Source organism: Corythoichthys intestinalis, chromosome 7 (assembly GCF_030265065.1).
Source record: "Corythoichthys intestinalis isolate RoL2023-P3 chromosome 7, ASM3026506v1, whole genome shotgun sequence".
NCBI lineage: Eukaryota > Metazoa > Chordata > Actinopteri > Syngnathiformes > Syngnathidae > Corythoichthys > Corythoichthys intestinalis.
This window is the reverse complement of record NC_080401.1, coordinates 36,190,598-36,208,525: the sequence shown is the minus strand read 5'-3', so window position 1 is coordinate 36,208,525 and position 17,928 is coordinate 36,190,598. Positions and strand designations below refer to the sequence as shown.

The 17,928-nt window shown below is 39.0% G+C and overlaps 1 protein-coding gene across 3 annotated transcripts in view; it reads left to right on the top strand.

The window, feature by feature from the left end:
• Window positions 1-762: 762 nt before the first annotated feature.
• lhx4 (LIM homeobox 4) overlaps window positions 763-17,928 on the top strand; it is a 46,342-nt gene continuing 29,176 nt past the window's right edge. Inside the window, exons 1-3 of one of the 3 annotated variants that reach the window (XM_057841561.1) lie at window positions 763-1,540; window positions 15,098-15,611; window positions 17,359-17,530. In XM_057841561.1, coding sequence (XP_057697544.1) covers window positions 15,533-15,611; window positions 17,359-17,530 — 251 coding nt within the window. In that variant the 5' untranslated portion in view covers window positions 763-1,540; window positions 15,098-15,532. Of the gene's footprint in view, window positions 1,541-9,861; window positions 12,787-15,097; window positions 15,612-15,716; window positions 17,531-17,928 lie in introns of those variants that run through there. The other 2 variants (XM_057841562.1, XM_057841560.1) reach the window with 2 other exon arrangements.

The following is a 17,928-nucleotide window of genomic DNA, read 5'->3' as shown; positions in this document are numbered from 1 at the left end:
GACCTCCGTTATTGCCAACAAAGGGTACATAACAAAGTATTGGGATTAACTTTTGGTATTGACCAAATACTTATTTTCCACCATGATTTGCAAATAAATTCTTTAAAAATCAAACAATGTGATTTTCTAGTTGTTTTTTCCCACATTCTGTCTCTCATGGTTGAGGTTTACCCATGTTGACAATTACAGGCCTCTCTAATATTTTCAAGTGGGAGAACTTGCACAATTAGTGGTTGACTTAATACTTATTTGCCCCACTGTATCTATTGGGTCTGCCGCAAAGAATTACTTTTAAAGTCAACGAATCCATTTTGTGATTAGTCAACTAATCAGTTAAATGTATGAATAATGTTATTATTGTTAACATTTTAGCTGTAAATCTGCACTATAACCAAAAATGTCACTGAGAAAAGTTGGACTGAATACTATGTAATTATGTAAGTATCACTCTTTTTCAAAGTAAAAGCGGATGTTTCCAAATATCCAATTTTGATTAAATTCAAAGATTAAAATTTTGTTTTCATAGCTGACTAGAGAAATCTGAATATTTACTCTTAAGAGGCTCAAAATAAGAGGATTTGGACATTTTTAGGTAAACAATGTCTTTAAACGATTCCTTGATATTCAAAATAATTGAATAATTTCATCAGTCATTTAATCGTGGCTGCACCAATGTTAAAGTTTTAACTTTGACAGCATTAATGTGCATGAATTAATCCTGTCAAATCTAGTGTTCCTATATTTAGTGTAAATATTGCTGTGTGCCATGAACTGTATGTATAAAAGTTGTCCAAGAGGTTTTAAGACGATGCTCGCTGTAAGCATTAGCCAAATGCTAATGTGAACGCAAATGCTATGCTAATGCTACGATTTACATTCGGTTTGTGATGATCACTCAGCACATACATTTAAAGGCTAAGGGGAAGTTCCCTTCTGCGTAACAGTTTACATTGTTTTCAGATGTTGCCTTACCACTCCAAATCTAAAACTAGCATTTACAAATACAGTGCCCTCCATAATTATTGGATTTAAAATAATTATGTGTTTTTTAGCTTCTAATATTTTTTTTTTCTAAATAATATGGGACCTCAAAGGGATCCTCACAAGTAATTCTTAAAAGATAAATGTTAGTATGAGTTATAATAATTTGATATTAAAACCCCTCTTAATGTTTTTTTTTTTAATAAAGTTTGTAAAATTATTTTAAGTGATAGGTCGCCATTCTTGTTACGTCGCAGTGCGTGACGTCACTGGTCCCGTTGCGAAATTCCAGCGTGTCACTTGTTAGCTTTCACAACATGTCGTCAGTTCTACCCTTCCTATTTGAACCAGATCTGAAAAGAGAAGAGCAGGACAGCACTGTCGGTCGTTCACAAGACAAGCTTCAGGGGAAAATGCGTGCAGCAAATACCTGATAAGACAAAAGCAAAACTGGTGATGTGAGAGTGTATGCTGTTTGGAACTCCGGTCGGGAGCGAGAGTGTATGCTGTTTGGAACTCTTTACACACTTTTGGAACACTTTATTAGCAGATATTCAAGGTAAGTATATTGCGTTTTCAAACTTATCCCAATATAATTATATAGATTGTTAGCATCCAGAGCTGTCGTGTGCTTTACATACAGTACAGGCCAAAGAGCACACCTTGTGTAATCCATGTCTTTTACATTGAAATGCATGGTAGCTAGGATACGTGTATAAAAGTACCAAAAAGGGGAGAAGCTTCCACTATGCACATTTATTCACAAAAAATAATATTTCCACCTTGACCACTCTTCAATCGGGAGCTCAGCAGTACGCAAACACGTGTTCCCTGACGAACTCCAACATTGTTGTCAGGTCCACGTCAGAGTCACTGTCGTCAGTGTACCGTGCCATAGTGCTTTAATTATTTAGTATGATTTGGGGAAAACTCCCACGAAGAATAGTCAACATAAAAGATATCAATAGTAATCCAAATCCGCGTTTTTTACTCACTCGAAGATCCAGGAATTAGACCGATCCCATGGCAATGTCGCAGCCGTCGATTCCACAAAATAGACTGATCCGAAAAGCCGCTGTGGGACCGACAAATCAAAAAAATGGACAGATCCAAAACCAATATTGGAGACGTGGTGGGACCGTCGGATCCAGAAAATAGACGGATCCCTTACTTGACTGAGGATCCAAGGAAAATGTTCGGGTGCCAGTTGTAACACGTGGTGTGTAGGATACGTGCATACAGGGACCAAAAAGGGGGAGAAACTTCCACTTATGCACATTTATTCACTAAAAATAATAATTCCACCTTGACCACTCACTTCACTCCCCTTGTTTCCATTTGACTGGAAATTGCATCCAAAAGCAGCACATCGTGGCATTTTACTTCGCGAGTTTAGGCAGCAATAAGCAATTGTTGAACACGCTACACATTTGGTAAGATCCCAATGACGTCATCACTGCGAGCCCGCAAACCATGGCGCCAACTAACAGTCAAAATATGGACTAAATACTATAAAATATTGCCATTGTATTAACATTTTGTGTTTCTAACAACATATTTTAGTACAAGAGAACAATTGTGGTTTATTAGAGCCTACATGTATTTAAGTTAGAGGATCACTTTAATGGGGAAAAAAAGACAAATCCAACCTTCAATACAAGTGCATTTATTCAGTGGGGAAAAAATCCCACATGAAGAAATAATTATTTGACATCAAATAATGTGTCTCACAATTATTAGCACCCCTGGTGTTAATACTTTGTACAACCCCCTTTTGCCAACAAAACAGCAGCTAATCTTCTATAATGTTTCACAAGATGGGAAAAGACAGAAAGAGGGATCTTCAGCCATTCCTCTTTGCAGAATCGCTCTAAATCATCCAGATCGTCCTCTCCTCTGTACTCTCCTCTTCAGCTCACCCCACAGGTTTTCAATGGGGTTGAGGTCTGGGGACTGAGATGGCCATGGGAGGAGCTTGATTTTGTGTCTGGTGAACCATTTCTGTGTAGATTTGGCCATATGTTTAGGGTCATTGTCTTTCTGAAAGACCCAGTGACGACCCATCTTCAGCTTTCGGGCAGAGGGCAACAGATTTTGATTTAAAATGTCCTGGTATTTCAAAGCATTCATGATGCCATGCACCCTAACAAGGTTCCCAGGGCTTTTGGAAGCGAAACAGCCCCACAGCATCACTGACTCACCCCCATACTTCACAGTTGGTATGAGGTGCTTTTCAGCATGCGCATCTTTCGTGGCACGCCAGACCCACTTAGAGTGTTTGTTGCCAAAAAGCTCAATCTTGGTCTCATCTGACCAAAGCACACGGTCCCAGTTGAAGCCCCAATACCGCTTGGTGAACTCCAGACGTTTGCGTTTATGATTGTGAGTGAGGAAAGGTTTTCTCCGTGCATGCCTCCCAAACAGCTTGTTGACCTCATACCCACTGTGAACTCAGTAACACAATGCGCCGCCAGGGACTCAAATCCTGAACTGCCAGACGTGTCCCCCTGCTGAAGAAAGTACACGTCCAGGCCCGTCTGCAGTTCGCTAGAGAGCATTTGGATGATCCAGAAGAGGATTGGGAGAATATGTTATGGTCAAATGAAACCAAAATAGAACTTTTTGGTAGAAACACAGGTTCTCGTGTTTGGAGGAGAAAGAATACTGAATTGCATCCAAAGAACACCATACCCACTGTGAAGCATGGGGGTAGAAACATCATGCTTTGGGGCTGTTTTTCTGCAAAGGGACCAGGACGACTGATCTGTGTAAAGGAAAAAAATGAATGGGGCCATGTATCGAGAGATTTTGAGTGAAAATCTCCTTCCATCAGCAAAAGCATTGAAGATGAAACATGGCTGGGTCTTTCAGCATGACAATGATCCCAAACACACAGCCAGGGCAACAAAGGAGTGGCTTCGTAAGAAGCATTTCAAGGTCCTCGAGTGGCCTAGCCAGTCTCCAGATCTCAACCCCATAGAAAATCTCTGGAGGGAGTTGAAAGTCCCAACAAGTGTTGCCCAACGACAGCCCCCAAAACATCACTGCTCGAGAGGAGATCTTGCCTGGCACAGCCAGACTATTCTCCCTGTATTTTTCAAGCACTGTGAGAAATAGTCTGGGACCCAGCACATTAACGGCCTCTCAAGCAAGGTACAAAATCAATCGTCCAATCAGATTTGTTTATTGGCGTGACGTGTTCTTAACGAGTAATGTCACTCTTGCGCGCCGAAAGTCGTGTCTACAACAACACAGATGGCGAACGGGAGAGCCGAGAATATGTTCCAATCCACGGTAAAACCAGTTTTAAATTACCAAAAACACATCGAAACAAGTCATTGACAACATTCAACATGTCTAGCGGTAGCCATGTTGAATAAACTCCATTCTCCGCTCTCGCTAATTACTTGTCGCGTTAACAACGTCAAATCTGCCCGTCGCTGATTGGTCCACTCCTCTGTCTGTTTGCTGTGGCTTGCTCCGCCTTCCAAATTTGATCCGCCGGACGGTCGCCAGACTCAATCGCTGGAACAGCGGTGAAATCTGCATGGAGGAATGGGCCAAAGTACCAGCAACAGTGTGTGAAAAGCTTGTGATGAGTTACAGAAAACGTTTGGCCTCCGTAATTGCCAACAAAAGGTACATAACAAAGTATTGAAAGGAACTTTTGGTATTGACGAAATACTTATTTTCCACCATGATTTGCAAATAAATTCTCTGAAAATCAAACAATGTGATTTTCTGGGTTTTTTTCCACATTTTGTCTCTCATGGTTGAGGTCTACCCATGTTGACAATTACAGGCCTCGCTAATATTTTCAAGTGGGAGAACTTGCACAATTAGTGGTTGACTAAATACTTATTTGCCGCACTGTATATGTTTTCTACTGTTAATGATTTTGCCGTGTCATGGCTTTCACACATGGGAAAATGTCCCAGGAATAAACCGGGTTGTATGTGTGAAAGTGGCTTGATTCATCCCGGGCTGGAGTCTCGGCTCGATTTGTAACCTGGACATTACGTCATTTTTGGTCTGCATCAGCTGTCACATTCTGTTGGTCAGATAGTGTTTTCCGGTTGTGGGAGTGTTCCCAACGTCCTAACTGCAGCCAATTCAAGCACATCAACATTAACTAGCTGGACGTCATTCGATACCTTGTATTTTCGAATTTCGTGCATTTTTTGAAATCCTCTTTGTTGTGCTGGTATTTATTTTGTTGTTTTATCGGCTCTCTGCCTACTGCTTAGGTTAGTAATATTGATCCCCGTCGACCTACAGTACTGTCATGGACCCATTGTTTTATTCCCCCTTTTCCGCGATTGCGTGTATTTTTGTTTGAATTTAATAAACCCTTGAACGCGTCCCTCCTTTGTTTTCTGGCCTTATTCAGCTGTACGATCCAGTAGCAATTTAATTTCGTTATGTTTTCAGTTTAATGTAACTATTTCTAGCTCGTTGTGTTGATAATTACAATGTTTGTTTACCGCTTTTCGTCTTACTGCGAAGAAAGAGGAGGTGGCGATCGGCCCGCCATGATATTTATGTCATCATCCATCGTGCTGTGACCCGGGAATTTAACGCTTACATTCACATACACCTCGTCCCGGGAAAGTCCCGGACATTATACTATAACGCGACCCGTTAAATGCCCGCGTAATCTCTGTGTCGGTGGACTCGGGAAATTGCTTTCACAGACGAGGCCCGCCCAGACTTAAACGGTGTTCAAGTGTATGTGAAAGGGGCGTCAGAGTTAAGGATGCTTTGGCCCATATACAGTTGTGGTCAAAAGTTTACATACACTTGTGAAGAACATAACTCTCTTGAGTTTCCAGTTATTTCTACAACTCTGATTTTTCTCTGATAGAGTGATTGGAACAGATACTTCTTTGTCACAAAAAACATTCATGAAGTTTGGTTCTTTTATGACTTTATTATGGGTTAACAGAAAAAGTGATCCAATTTGCTGGGTAAAAAATACACATACATGGATCTGAAAAAGCGAATCATTGACTTGAACAAGTCAGGAAAGTCACTTGGAGCCATTTCAAAGCAGCTGCAGGTCTCAAGAGCAACAGTGCAAACAATTGTTTGTAAGTTTAAAGTGCATGGCACTGTTTTGTCACTGCCACGATCAGGAAGAAAACGCATCACCTATTACTTGCTGCTGAGAGAAAAATTGGTCAGGAGGGTGAAGATTCCACCGAGAATCACCAAAAAGCAGATCTGCCAAGAATTAGAAGCTGCTGGAACACAGGTGTCAGTGTCCACAGTCAAGCGTGTTTTGCATCTCCATGGACTGAGAGGCTGCCATGCAAGAAGGAAGCCCTTGCTCCAAAAGCGGCACCTTAAGGCTCGACTGAAGTTTGCTGCTGATCACATGGACAAAGATAAGACCTTCTGGAGGAAAGTTCTGTGGTCAGACGAAACAAAAAGCGAGCTGTTTGGCCACAATGCCCAGCAATATGTTTGGAGGAGAAAAGGTGAGGCCTTTAACCCCAAGCACACCATGCCTACAGTCAAGCACGGTGGTGGTAGTATTATGCTGTGGGGCTGTTTTGCTGCCAATGGAACTGGTGCTTTACAGAGAGTAAATTGGATCATGAAGAAGGAGGATTACCTTCAAATTCTTCAAGATAACCTAACGTCATCAGCCCGAAGATTGGGTCTTGGGCGCAGTTGGGTGTTCCAACAGGACAATGACCCCAAACACACATCAAAAGTGGTAATGGAATGGCTAAATCAGGCTAGAATTAAGGTTTTCGAATGGCCTTCCCAAAGTCCCATTGAGAACTTGTGGACAATGCTGAAGAAACAAGTCCATGTCAGAAAGCAATCAAATTTAACTGAACTGCATCAATTCTGTCAAGAGGAGTGGTCAAAGATTCAACCAGAAGCTTGTGGATGGCTAGCAAAAGTGCCCAATTGAAGTGAAAATGGACAAGGGACATGTTACTAAATATTAGCGCTGCTGTATGTGTATTTTTGACCCAGCAGATTTGATCACTTTTTTCTGTTCACCCATAATAAAGTCATACAGAACCAAACTTCATGAATGTTTTTTGTGACAAAGAAGTATCTGTTCCAATCACTCTATCAGAGAAAAATCAGAGTTGTAGAAATCACTGGAAACTCAAGAGAGTTATGTTCTTCACAAGTGTATGTAAACTTTTGACCACAACTGTACAGTCAACATAATACAAGGAGGAAAACATGATCTTTTCTGATGCTGCTAAAAGTTCCCCCAAAGTTTTAGCGATACCCCCAACCACACACTGAAGGGTAAAAACGTCACCTTGCTGGCCTGTTGTTGCCTTCCATAAATTAGAAGATGTAAGCTTTTATAGTGGCTCCTCCGCGCCATGAGCCCGGCCTGCGTGTTTATTACCCCGCTGCTATTGATATTAGGATGCAGGAGGGAACCTTGATGCATTTTTCTGTCATCTCTCTTTCTGACTTTAATAATACTATAAAGCTTGCCGCTGTGGGCAGAAAGGAGGAAGAGGGGGTGCTGGCTGAATACATTATGAAGAAAAGGAGGTTAATATATTGTATTGGTATATATCACAACCAAATATAAGCCCCGGGGCCCCCTTCGGTTTCAAAATTCCGCCTTTTAAAAGCAAGAGTCAACCGGGGTCACGTCCATCTCATTTTACTGCTCGTACAGGCGACGCCCGCCAATGAGGCTTTCAGCCGCGTCACACATCCAACATGTAGGTCGAGGTTTGTTTTGCATCTGCATTAAGTACTTCCTATTGTCGGTTCCACAGGTCCTATCACATGGCGTGCAATCATCTTTCTGCTGTGAATTTAAATGAGTTTATTACAAGTAGACGTCCCATCTATTTCAAGTGGGAGGGTTGGCAGCGAATGAACGAACGTTCATTCGCTGCCACCCTCCCACTTGAAATAGATCGGACGTTTAGTGCTCTCAATGGCACTCAGTGAAATAGTGTTGCTGTTTCACTTCGGCTAACTTAAGAAAATTGCCCAAATTTATCATTAAAAAAATAAAACATAAAATTTCCAGTGCAAAATACGCCGATTCAACCATTAAAAAAAAGAAATTACAATGGCGTACCGCAAGCAACAAGTCACTTCCGCTCATTAATATTCATGACATTAGCTACTGTTGCTAAGTAAGGACAAGCCACCGTTTGTCCCTAATAGGAAATGAATGGAAATCGTGTACGAAGGAAATGTTTACAGAGCTAAACCAACCAATTCTCTCCGAAAATGATGTGCCTGGTGCCAAATTGACTGGCAAAGATGTGGAAGAACATAAAAATGTTCAGTTAAAGAGATGGCTTGACTGCGACGTCACGGTCTAAAAATAGCCGCGTGCGGTACGCCATTTGCTTTATTTTTTTATTGTATTTTTTTTATTTTTCAAAAATTATTTGACTTTATTTAGAGTTATATTTGTTATTGATCATGGCAAAATATGCTCAGGCCGCACATTATTATTATTTTAAATATCTAAAATTATTCTATATAAAGTAACATTTGTATTGCATGTGGCAAATTATGCACAAATCACATTTTTACACTTCATTGTTACTGAACCCAAATTCAGTTTATTTGTCTTGTGGATCTTTGCCTTCTAGGTCATGAACGTGCACGTTAATAATTTCATTTTATGGGTGTTATACAAGAAAAAAATCCCGAGATTCAAAATCATAATACAATACTAACATAATCATATTTTAATAATTACTCAATGATACATATTGATTTGTTTTAAATGGAATGCGGATTATATTATAATGGATGTTTACATTTTTGCATCAGTGTTATTTGTCAATATTTTACTTATCAGATAAACATTACCCCTAAATTGACAATGGTTGCAGTACGGTTAATTGAACTTGATACTTCCAATGTGAAATTATCAATAAAAGTCCAAATAATTGTTACTTCCACGACTAATGGTAATATTAACAACAATCGTACAGTGTTCTAGTAAGTAGGTAAAATTTGCATGGTACTTTTCGCAGAGAAGTCACAATGGGCTTCCGACAACTCAAAATAATTACAGAGAAAAATGAAACCTTGTAACCCATCTAAATCAAACTTCCAAATAAATGATGGATTATAAAAATTATAATCATTGACAGTAATATGTACCTATCTTGCTGCTATACAACAACTGCTACTATTCTACTACAGCACTCAAGGGCATAGGTTTGCATAGGGACTTAGGGACATAACACTAGGAACTTTTCAGGATGCTCAAATTGTCCCCACCAACTTTTAAGCAACCTTATTTGCATTATATAATGAGTTCAGATATATATGTGATTTAGATTGTCTTCCCATATTTTGTAAGGATAGAATTGACTTTACTATTCTTAAGTGAATTATTTCAATTATGGTCAGACTTACAGATTTACACCTTTTCACTTGCTGAATGTGCCAGTCCAACCCCCCCCCCCCCCCCCCTCAAACGCTTGTTTGATTGGCTGATGACTTAAACAACATGTCGACAACATGTCACCTGATTCACCCCTTTCGAAGAGGAGGGGTATTAGAAGTTTTATTCGGCCAGCAGCAGCCACTGAAAGTAGTGTAAAAAGATGTCAATGTGGTGGTGGGGAACACACCACAATTTTTGCAAATGAAACTCTGACTTACATCTGAGTTAGCATAACATTAAACTATGTGAATTTGCTAACATGCAAAACTGGAGTTGAAAGCTGCTTAGAGAAGTGTCCTCTCATACGGTGGGGCAAATAAGTATTTAGTCAACCACCAATTGTGCAAGTTCTCCTACTTGAAAAGATTAGAGAGGCCTGTAATTGTCAACATGAGTAAACCTCAACCATGAGACGCAGAATGTGGGAAAAAAAAAAAAAAAAAAAAAAAAGAAAATCACATTGTTTGGTTTTTAAAGAATTTAATTCCAAATTAGAGTGGAAAATAAGTATTTGGTCACCTACAAACAAGCAAGATTTCTGGCTGTCAAAGAGGTCTAACTTCTTTTAACGAGGCTCCACTCGTTACCTGTATTAATGGCACCTGTTTTAAGTCATTATCAGTATAAAAGACACCTGTCCACAACTTCAGTCAGTCACACTCCAAACTCCACTATGGCCGAGACAAAATTGTAGACCTGCACCAGGCTGGGAAGACTGAATCTGTCATAGGTAAAACGCTTGGTGTAAAGAAATCAACTGTGGGAGCAATTATTAGAAAACGGAAGACATACAAGACCACTGAAAATCTCCCTCGATCTGGGGCTCCATGCAAGCTCTCACCCGGTGGTGTCAAAATGATAACAAGAACTGTGAGCAAAAATACCAGAACCATACGGGGGGATCTAGTGAATGACCTACAGACAGCTGGGACCACAGTAACAAAGCCTACTATCAGTAACACAATGCGCCGCCAGGGACTCAAATCCTGCACTGCCAGACGTGTCCCCCTGCAGAAGAAAGTACATGTCCAGGCCCGTCTGCGGTTCGCTAGAGAGCATTTGGATGATCCAGAAGAGGACTAGGGAGAATGTGTTATGGTCAGATGAAACCAAAATAGAACTTTTTGGTAGAAACACAGGTTTTCGTGTGTGGAGGAGAAAGAATACTGAATTGCATCTGAGGAACACCATATCCACTGTGAAGCATTGGGGTGGAAACATCATGCTTTAGTGCGGTTTTTCTGCAAAGGAACCAGGAAGGCTGATCTGTGTAAAGGAAAGAATGAATGGGGCCATGTATCGAGAGATTTTGAGTGAAAATCTCCTTCCGTCAGCAAGGGCATTGAAGATGAGACGTGGCTGGGTCTTTCAGCATGACAATGATCCCAAACACACAGCCAGGACAACAAAGGAGAGGCTTCGTAAGAAGCATTTCAAAGTCCTGGAGTGGCCTAGCCAGTCTCCAGATCTCAACCCCATAGAAAATCTGTGGGAGTTGAAAGTCCGTGTTGCCCAACGACAGCCCCAAAACATCACTGCTCTAGAGGAGATCTGCATGGAGGAATGGGCCAAAATACCAGCTACAGTGTGTGAAAAGCTTGTGAAGAGTTACAGAAAACGTTTGGCCTCCGTTATTGCCAACAAAGTGTACATAACAAAGTATTGAGATGAACTTTTGGTATTGATCAAATTCTTTAAAAATCAAACTGTGATTTTCTGGGGTTTTTCCACGTTCTGTCTCTCATGGTTGAGGTTTACCCATGTTGACAATTACAGGCCTCTCTAATATTTTCAAGTGGGAGAGCTTGCACAATTAGTGGTTGACCAAATACTTGTTTGCCGCACTGTATGTGTTTTCTGCTGTTAATGTTAAACTGTGAGAAATGTAGTGAACCAAGGTTTACCCCTTTCTCCCCAATTTTCATTTTTATTTTATTTATGTGGTCTTAAAGCGCCCCAAAGGAGCTTTCATTTTTTTTGTTGAGTTTGGCTGTGCATGTGGACAAAAGCAGTAATGTTTTACCTGAAGGAAGACTCCATTTTTATCTATTTTTATTCCCTGACTAAGAAGTTTTTTTCAGTTATATTTAATTTTTTAATTTAGACAATGTTGAGTGGTCTTAAATGTTTATTTTTTGCATTCATGGATAGTTTAGACTAGAGATTATTAAGTTTGTATTTGTTATGTATTTTAATACAATTTAAGTTACAGTATGTTCAAATATTGCAATTTAAATTGATAATAAAATTCAGACATTTATTCTGGAAGTTTTCAAAAATGTTTCTTTAGTAGTTTTTGAAAACAAAGGTTTGAATCAAACGGTTTATCACCTGAACCAATGCATATGAAAGTTAGTATAAGTCAAGTCATATTTATTTTGCATTGATCATTTAGCCTATCAATTAATTAGGTTCATATTTGTGAGAAATGTAGCCTTGATGCCCGTTCACAATTAGAAATTGACCCAAAATTAACTTACATGCAGGTTATGCTGTTATATAATTAGAAATTAACCCAAAATCAACTGCTACAACCATTAGAAGTATTATTGGTACTATGACTACTCTTACAATAGAATAGCACAAGCATTTATATTCCTAGTAAAATAAATAACTACAAAAAAAAAAAAAAAAAAAAATGCATATCAAGTTACGATACCAATATGAGTATTAGTGGAACTGCTACTACAGCTATAGTATACTGCAACTGACATTTACAATTTGAACTATAGGAAATAAATTAATAATCATAATATTCCATCTAAGAATGCAACTCAATAATCCTACATTTCACTATTTCTTCTACTATCACTACGACCATAATAATATGAGGCTACAAGGCCAATTACTCCAATTGTACAAGGTAATAATATTAGAGTGATGCAATTAGTAGTATGAATGTGTTTTGCGTGTAAAAAGCTCCAAGGTGGTCATCAGGTTGAAAGTGTTTGACAAGTTGGCTGAACTTTGCTGTTATTAGACAGCAATCAGCCTATTAACGCCTCATCCGCAGACGTACACACACGACACATGCAATATAGTGTGTAGTTCTAAAGGGTCAGGTTCAATCAGGGAATGGGCAAAATATCGTTTGTGACAGTCGGACCAATCTGGGCGACTAATTACCCAAATGGACAGGAGCTGTCAGGAGACAATAACTATCCCCCCTAATACAATTTGCCCCCCAAGTGCAATTTCATTTTCTCCAGCTCGGAGGCTCGCCTGCCTGCCTGCTTGCCTTTCTCCCTCTCTCCGTTTCGGTTCTGCTCCTTCTTGCGTCTCTCCCGACTTCCAAGCTCCGCCGCGACCGACCGAGGATGCTGCCGCAAGCAAGCCGGCCGAGGCGCTCTTTTCCCGGCTGGGATACGCGGAAGTGGAGGCCCGACGCGGTAAGGCGCGTGCAGCACCAGAAACGGCAAAAATCAATGCGTTTTGTTTTTTTACGAGGTGAATGACCAAGGCGGGCATGGATTTAGGTTTATTTAGGGGAAAGCTGGCGTATTGTTTGTGCGCGTGCGTGCAGATGTCAATAAAGTGAAAGATGAGCTCTAATTAGAGGTGGCGGGTCAACAGCGGTGGCAAAGGAGTCACCTTTATGTGAATTACTGCTTGAGCCTTTCGCCACATGCGAGGGAATTGGGACGAGCACACCTTTATTGCTTCTATTTTAGTGAATATTTTTTCAAGGGAAGAAATGGATGGCAGAATTTGTCATATAAGCAAAAAAAAAAAAAATTTTTTTTATTTTATTTTTTGCGTAATTTTGATGGCTAATGTTTTACCGTTTAAAATATCTTACTAATGAAATTCTGGAAAATTTACGAAAATAAAACTTTGGCTGGATTAAAAAAAATTGTTTTTCTTTATTATTGGGTGTAGTCATACATAACTATAAAATATCGTTCTTTATGCCCTTCTTTGCCGTCATTTTAAAAACCAACATTTTAATGTATTAAAACAATCTTGAAATTTACACTTCATTTTCTCTAAATTATTTTTAGATGACTATTTTGTCAAAAAATAAATCAATAAATTCAACCCTTTCAGAGACAGTGGTCACAATAGTGGACAGCTACGTTAAAAGTTGACACTTAACCCTTAATAGGTCATGTGATTATTTTTAGTCATTTAAAAAAAAAAACTTAAATATTAGCAATTGTCATTATAAATATACATTATTAATAATTACGGATTTTCAAATGATTAAAATAAAATCAAGTATTTGTTAGGAATACAAAAAAAACTGTATTGATAATGCAATGGTAAAAACACGTGATGTACGGTAGTTTGGCTTGCGCCAGACTGGTGTGAGAGTGTATGTGATTGTGAGTGGCGGCGGGGGGCGAAAGGGTCGCCTATACCCTCACGTCAAGTCAATTGGGAGCGACAACCGAGTTCATCTCACTTCAAGTCCCAGTTGTCAGAAGCAGCCAATAGGAGACAAGCACAGATTTGTTTTTACATAATTATTCATATAGTACCTGCAATTCCACCTAAATCCTTAAAATAGTACTATATAAACAAATGGCATTTTCTTTTAAATTTACATTGAAGAAATTAAGATGTAAAAATTTGACGTTGATAGGGGTCCAATCAGTGCTATACCAGCGGCAGCGAGTCCGAGTTGAAATGGATTGGACGTCTATTACCATGAATGGCATGCAGGCAGTAAGTTAAGAAACAAGTGTAGTAAAGCATTTCCAATTCTTTGACTATCTTTGACGAATATACTCGTCAACTACGTTAAGACTGGACGGGTCTGAATCTGTGGCACTGATTTTTAAATGTGGTGGCAATTTTAGCAGCGCACAATTGCCAGCTGATGGCAGTGTTGCACCGTTCTACATTTGAGTTTAGCCCATGCGGTTTGTTGGCAGGTTTTGGTTATAATTTGGCATTTTGAAAAAAATGACTGCTTTTTATTAAAAGGCAAACTCTTTTTCATATATGTATTCTTTTTTTTTTTTTTTTTTTGCTGGAAAAATTGTGTTTCCTAGCCTTCTTTTATTTGTAGATTCGTTGTACTATAATTAAAACAGTTTGCATTGAAGTATATTCATAGGTTATTTTGAATAGATGATACTTGTTGGCTTGATTTTATTGAGTCACCAAATCATAGTGCCAAACCAATATTAAATTATATGAAACATCTTAATTTTTAAGTATAGACCATGTCTTTAATTAACAAATATATTGTAGTACACATAAATTCAGTTTTTAATCCAGCTTCATATAATTAAAACCCAATAAATTATATGAAAGCTCTTTTCTCAAGTATAGGCCACGTTCAAAGTTCTCTAAATTTGACTATATATTTCGCCACTTGCCAGTATATTTTGTAACAGTGATATTTAATAATTTAATACTAATACAATCTAAATACAGACGTTATGAAACAGCAACTACAATGTTGGGTTATTTCATTTGGGTGGTTGAATTAGCCTTATTAATATTATGCCCCTATTTGACTCGCTATAGTTTTGTTGAAAATGACCTCCCTTCTTAAAAATAAATAAATAAACCAAACCAAACCAAAAAAAAAACAAAACGTTTTTTCTGCACTGACCCAGTCGAAATGGATTGGACGTCTATCACCGTCAAGGGCAGCCAACGAGTTGATTCATTCGCTGACGTCATTCAAATGAACCCAAATGATAATAATTCCCTTTTGACCCCAACTATTTTTCGGGTGTCTTCCAGGCCGGCCCCGGGGTTCCCATGAGGGCCACCCCCACTGCAGTGAGCTATTTCTGGGCTCCGTCAGTTTGCTGTCCGCCTCCTCCTCCTCGCTTGAATGCTCAAAGGAGGATGTTGGAGGAAGGCGGGGCGAATTCAGAGGCGCGTTCTCATTGGCTGTCCCTCATCCTGCGCCTGGATGACGTCACTCCCACCGCCCCTGCAGGACTCGGCAGCTCGTCTTGATCTCGGCCCGGCCCAGCACAAGCGCGGACGCCAGCATCCTACAGCAACAGCAGCCCTCGTTGGAACTACGCGCGAGAGAGGCTCGCATCACCAGCACAACTATTTTGTTTCCTTTTTTCACCCCCCTCTTTTTTTTTTTTTTTTTTTTTTTTTTGGTGGAGAGGGGGGCCCACAAGTGTTGCGGGTGTATGTGCGCTCGCGTGCCGGATCACGATGATGCAAAGTGCGGCGGTCCTTCCCACAGAGAGTCCCGTTAAGAGTTTACCGGACATCCTGGGAGTGCCACTGCAGCGTAAGGATATTTATGCTCACATTTGTGCAGAATCGTTATTATTTTTTATTATTCATATTCATCGAGTGCACGAGGATGTTAGTCAGACGTGTATAATATACCCTTCCTTGTTCTTCAAGCCTTTTGTATTGATATTAAATCATATTCGTTTGATTATTTTTTTTTAAGTTTAAAACTTTAAAGCACCTCCTGCAAACCACATTTAAAAATTTTTTTTTAATATAAACAGATTTGTGTGCCTTAAATCTGTTTGCTGAAAGGCCAGTACGTTTCGAACAATATTTAGAACAATGCAAGCAAAATGTTAATAATCTGCAATAATCTCTCGAAATAATCGTGCTGGTGTTATCATCCCAGCATCACATGTAAATGTGACTTCATTCCTTTTCAAAAGAAATAATTCTAAAATACTAAATCAAGGCCTCTTAATCTTTGACTACATTTCTAAATCCAAATATTTATAATCTTTTCTTTTTCTTTACATATAGGCGGTGGGATTATGCTATTTAAGGTTATAAAATGGAGGCAGATTAAAAGATTGGATAAAGATCCTGCCACTCAGCCCCCCTGCAGTGCCAACATCCTGCGTGGATTTAAAACATGTTTTTTTTTTTCTTTTTCTCGAGGAATCAGAGATTTTAGTTTTTTTTTTTAAATAGACGAACGGATATAGGCTAAAAACGTGGCTACATGGCGTGTGTGTGACCTTTTGATGAAGATGATGAGGTTGAACGTGATGATGGCGAGTGCAGTCATGGCAACCGATTGGATGCGTATTTTAAATCATGTTTGTTATTAATTGTAAGGTAGATAATGGATGGAATTTAATACGAACACTTTAAGTTGATGCTGATTTTAATGATTGTGTATTTTGACTTTTTGGAGGATGCGGTGGATGTGTAAAACCATAGAAAAGATGGGTTGAGTTGTTGCTGCGCAAAGAAGTGGGAGAATTATAACAATAATGTTTAGAGGGATGAGCCAAAAATGCTGTCATAAAAGTATAGATGCTGTGAATCAAAATGGAATGCAATATATGTATTTTTAGCATAGAATTAAAAAAAAAAAAAAAACACTAAGAAAAAGAAAAAAAGAATCAGCACCATGGACAGACACTTGCTAATCTGTCGCTGCAATGTGCTTTTATCACAATTGAAAGAAGGTTCATTAAATATCTACTGCATGTGAATGTTACATTATAAAAATATGATTAAAATATGTTAAATTTGGACAGTTTATTGCGTTAAACCCTTATGAGGCTATTTTCGAAAGTTGTCATTTCTTTCCTGACATACGTATATTTTCTATTAAAACTATTAAAATACAGTATATTTCACAATCACAACTGAAGCAAGATTCATAAAATATGTAAACTGCATGTTTATATTACATTTCATAAATACAATTAAAGTTGGACACTTTAAAGCTTTTTATCAAAAGTGCTCATTTCTATCATTTTTTTGGGGGGAAAAAAAAAAAAAATAGTATACAGCTATATTCAACTACACTATAAATAGGTAAGGTAGTGGGTTAAAATTCCGCTATTTAAGGTGCATCACTGTGTTCAACATCAAATAGTCCAAATTATATACAAATGCAAATGTATCATCTATTTGCCTTATTATGTTTATACATATTTATGTCACACAGTTTTTAAACAACTTCAAATTTCAACCCTTCAACACCTATTGTCCCAATTTAAATTCAAAAGTCAAAATACAGCATGTGTTTGTGTGTGTATGTCCAGAAATCCCTCAGTGTGCGGGTTGCAGTCAGCACATAGTGGACAAGTTCATCCTGAAGGTCCTGGACAGACACTGGCACTCCAAGTGTCTCAAGTGCGCCGACTGCCACTCGCCACTGGCTGACAAGTGCTTTTCCAGGGCCGGCAGCGTCTACTGCAAGGAGGATTTCTTCAAGTTAGTATATCTTTTCTCACATCATTTGGGTTATCAAAGTGTTTAAAATAGGGTTTGACTTATTCACTGCGACTTACGGCAATGGACGTCCAACCAATTTGAACTTGGGAGAAGCTGCCACTGGTAGCGCTCTCCCAGGTCAAACGGATTGGACATCTATCGCCATCATTGGCAGACTGTAAATTAAACATGTATACAATATTTTCCATGATCCACTTTTGGGCTCTGACCCAAAAGTTGAGAATCACTAATTCACGCAATCAATTCCAGCCTGAAGCGGTATACAGTAGTACCTCTACATACAAAGTGAATTCGTCCCCAGACCTTATTTTTAAGTCGAAATGGTCGTATCTCAAGCAGGATTTTCCCACAAGAATACATTTTAATTCCATGAATTC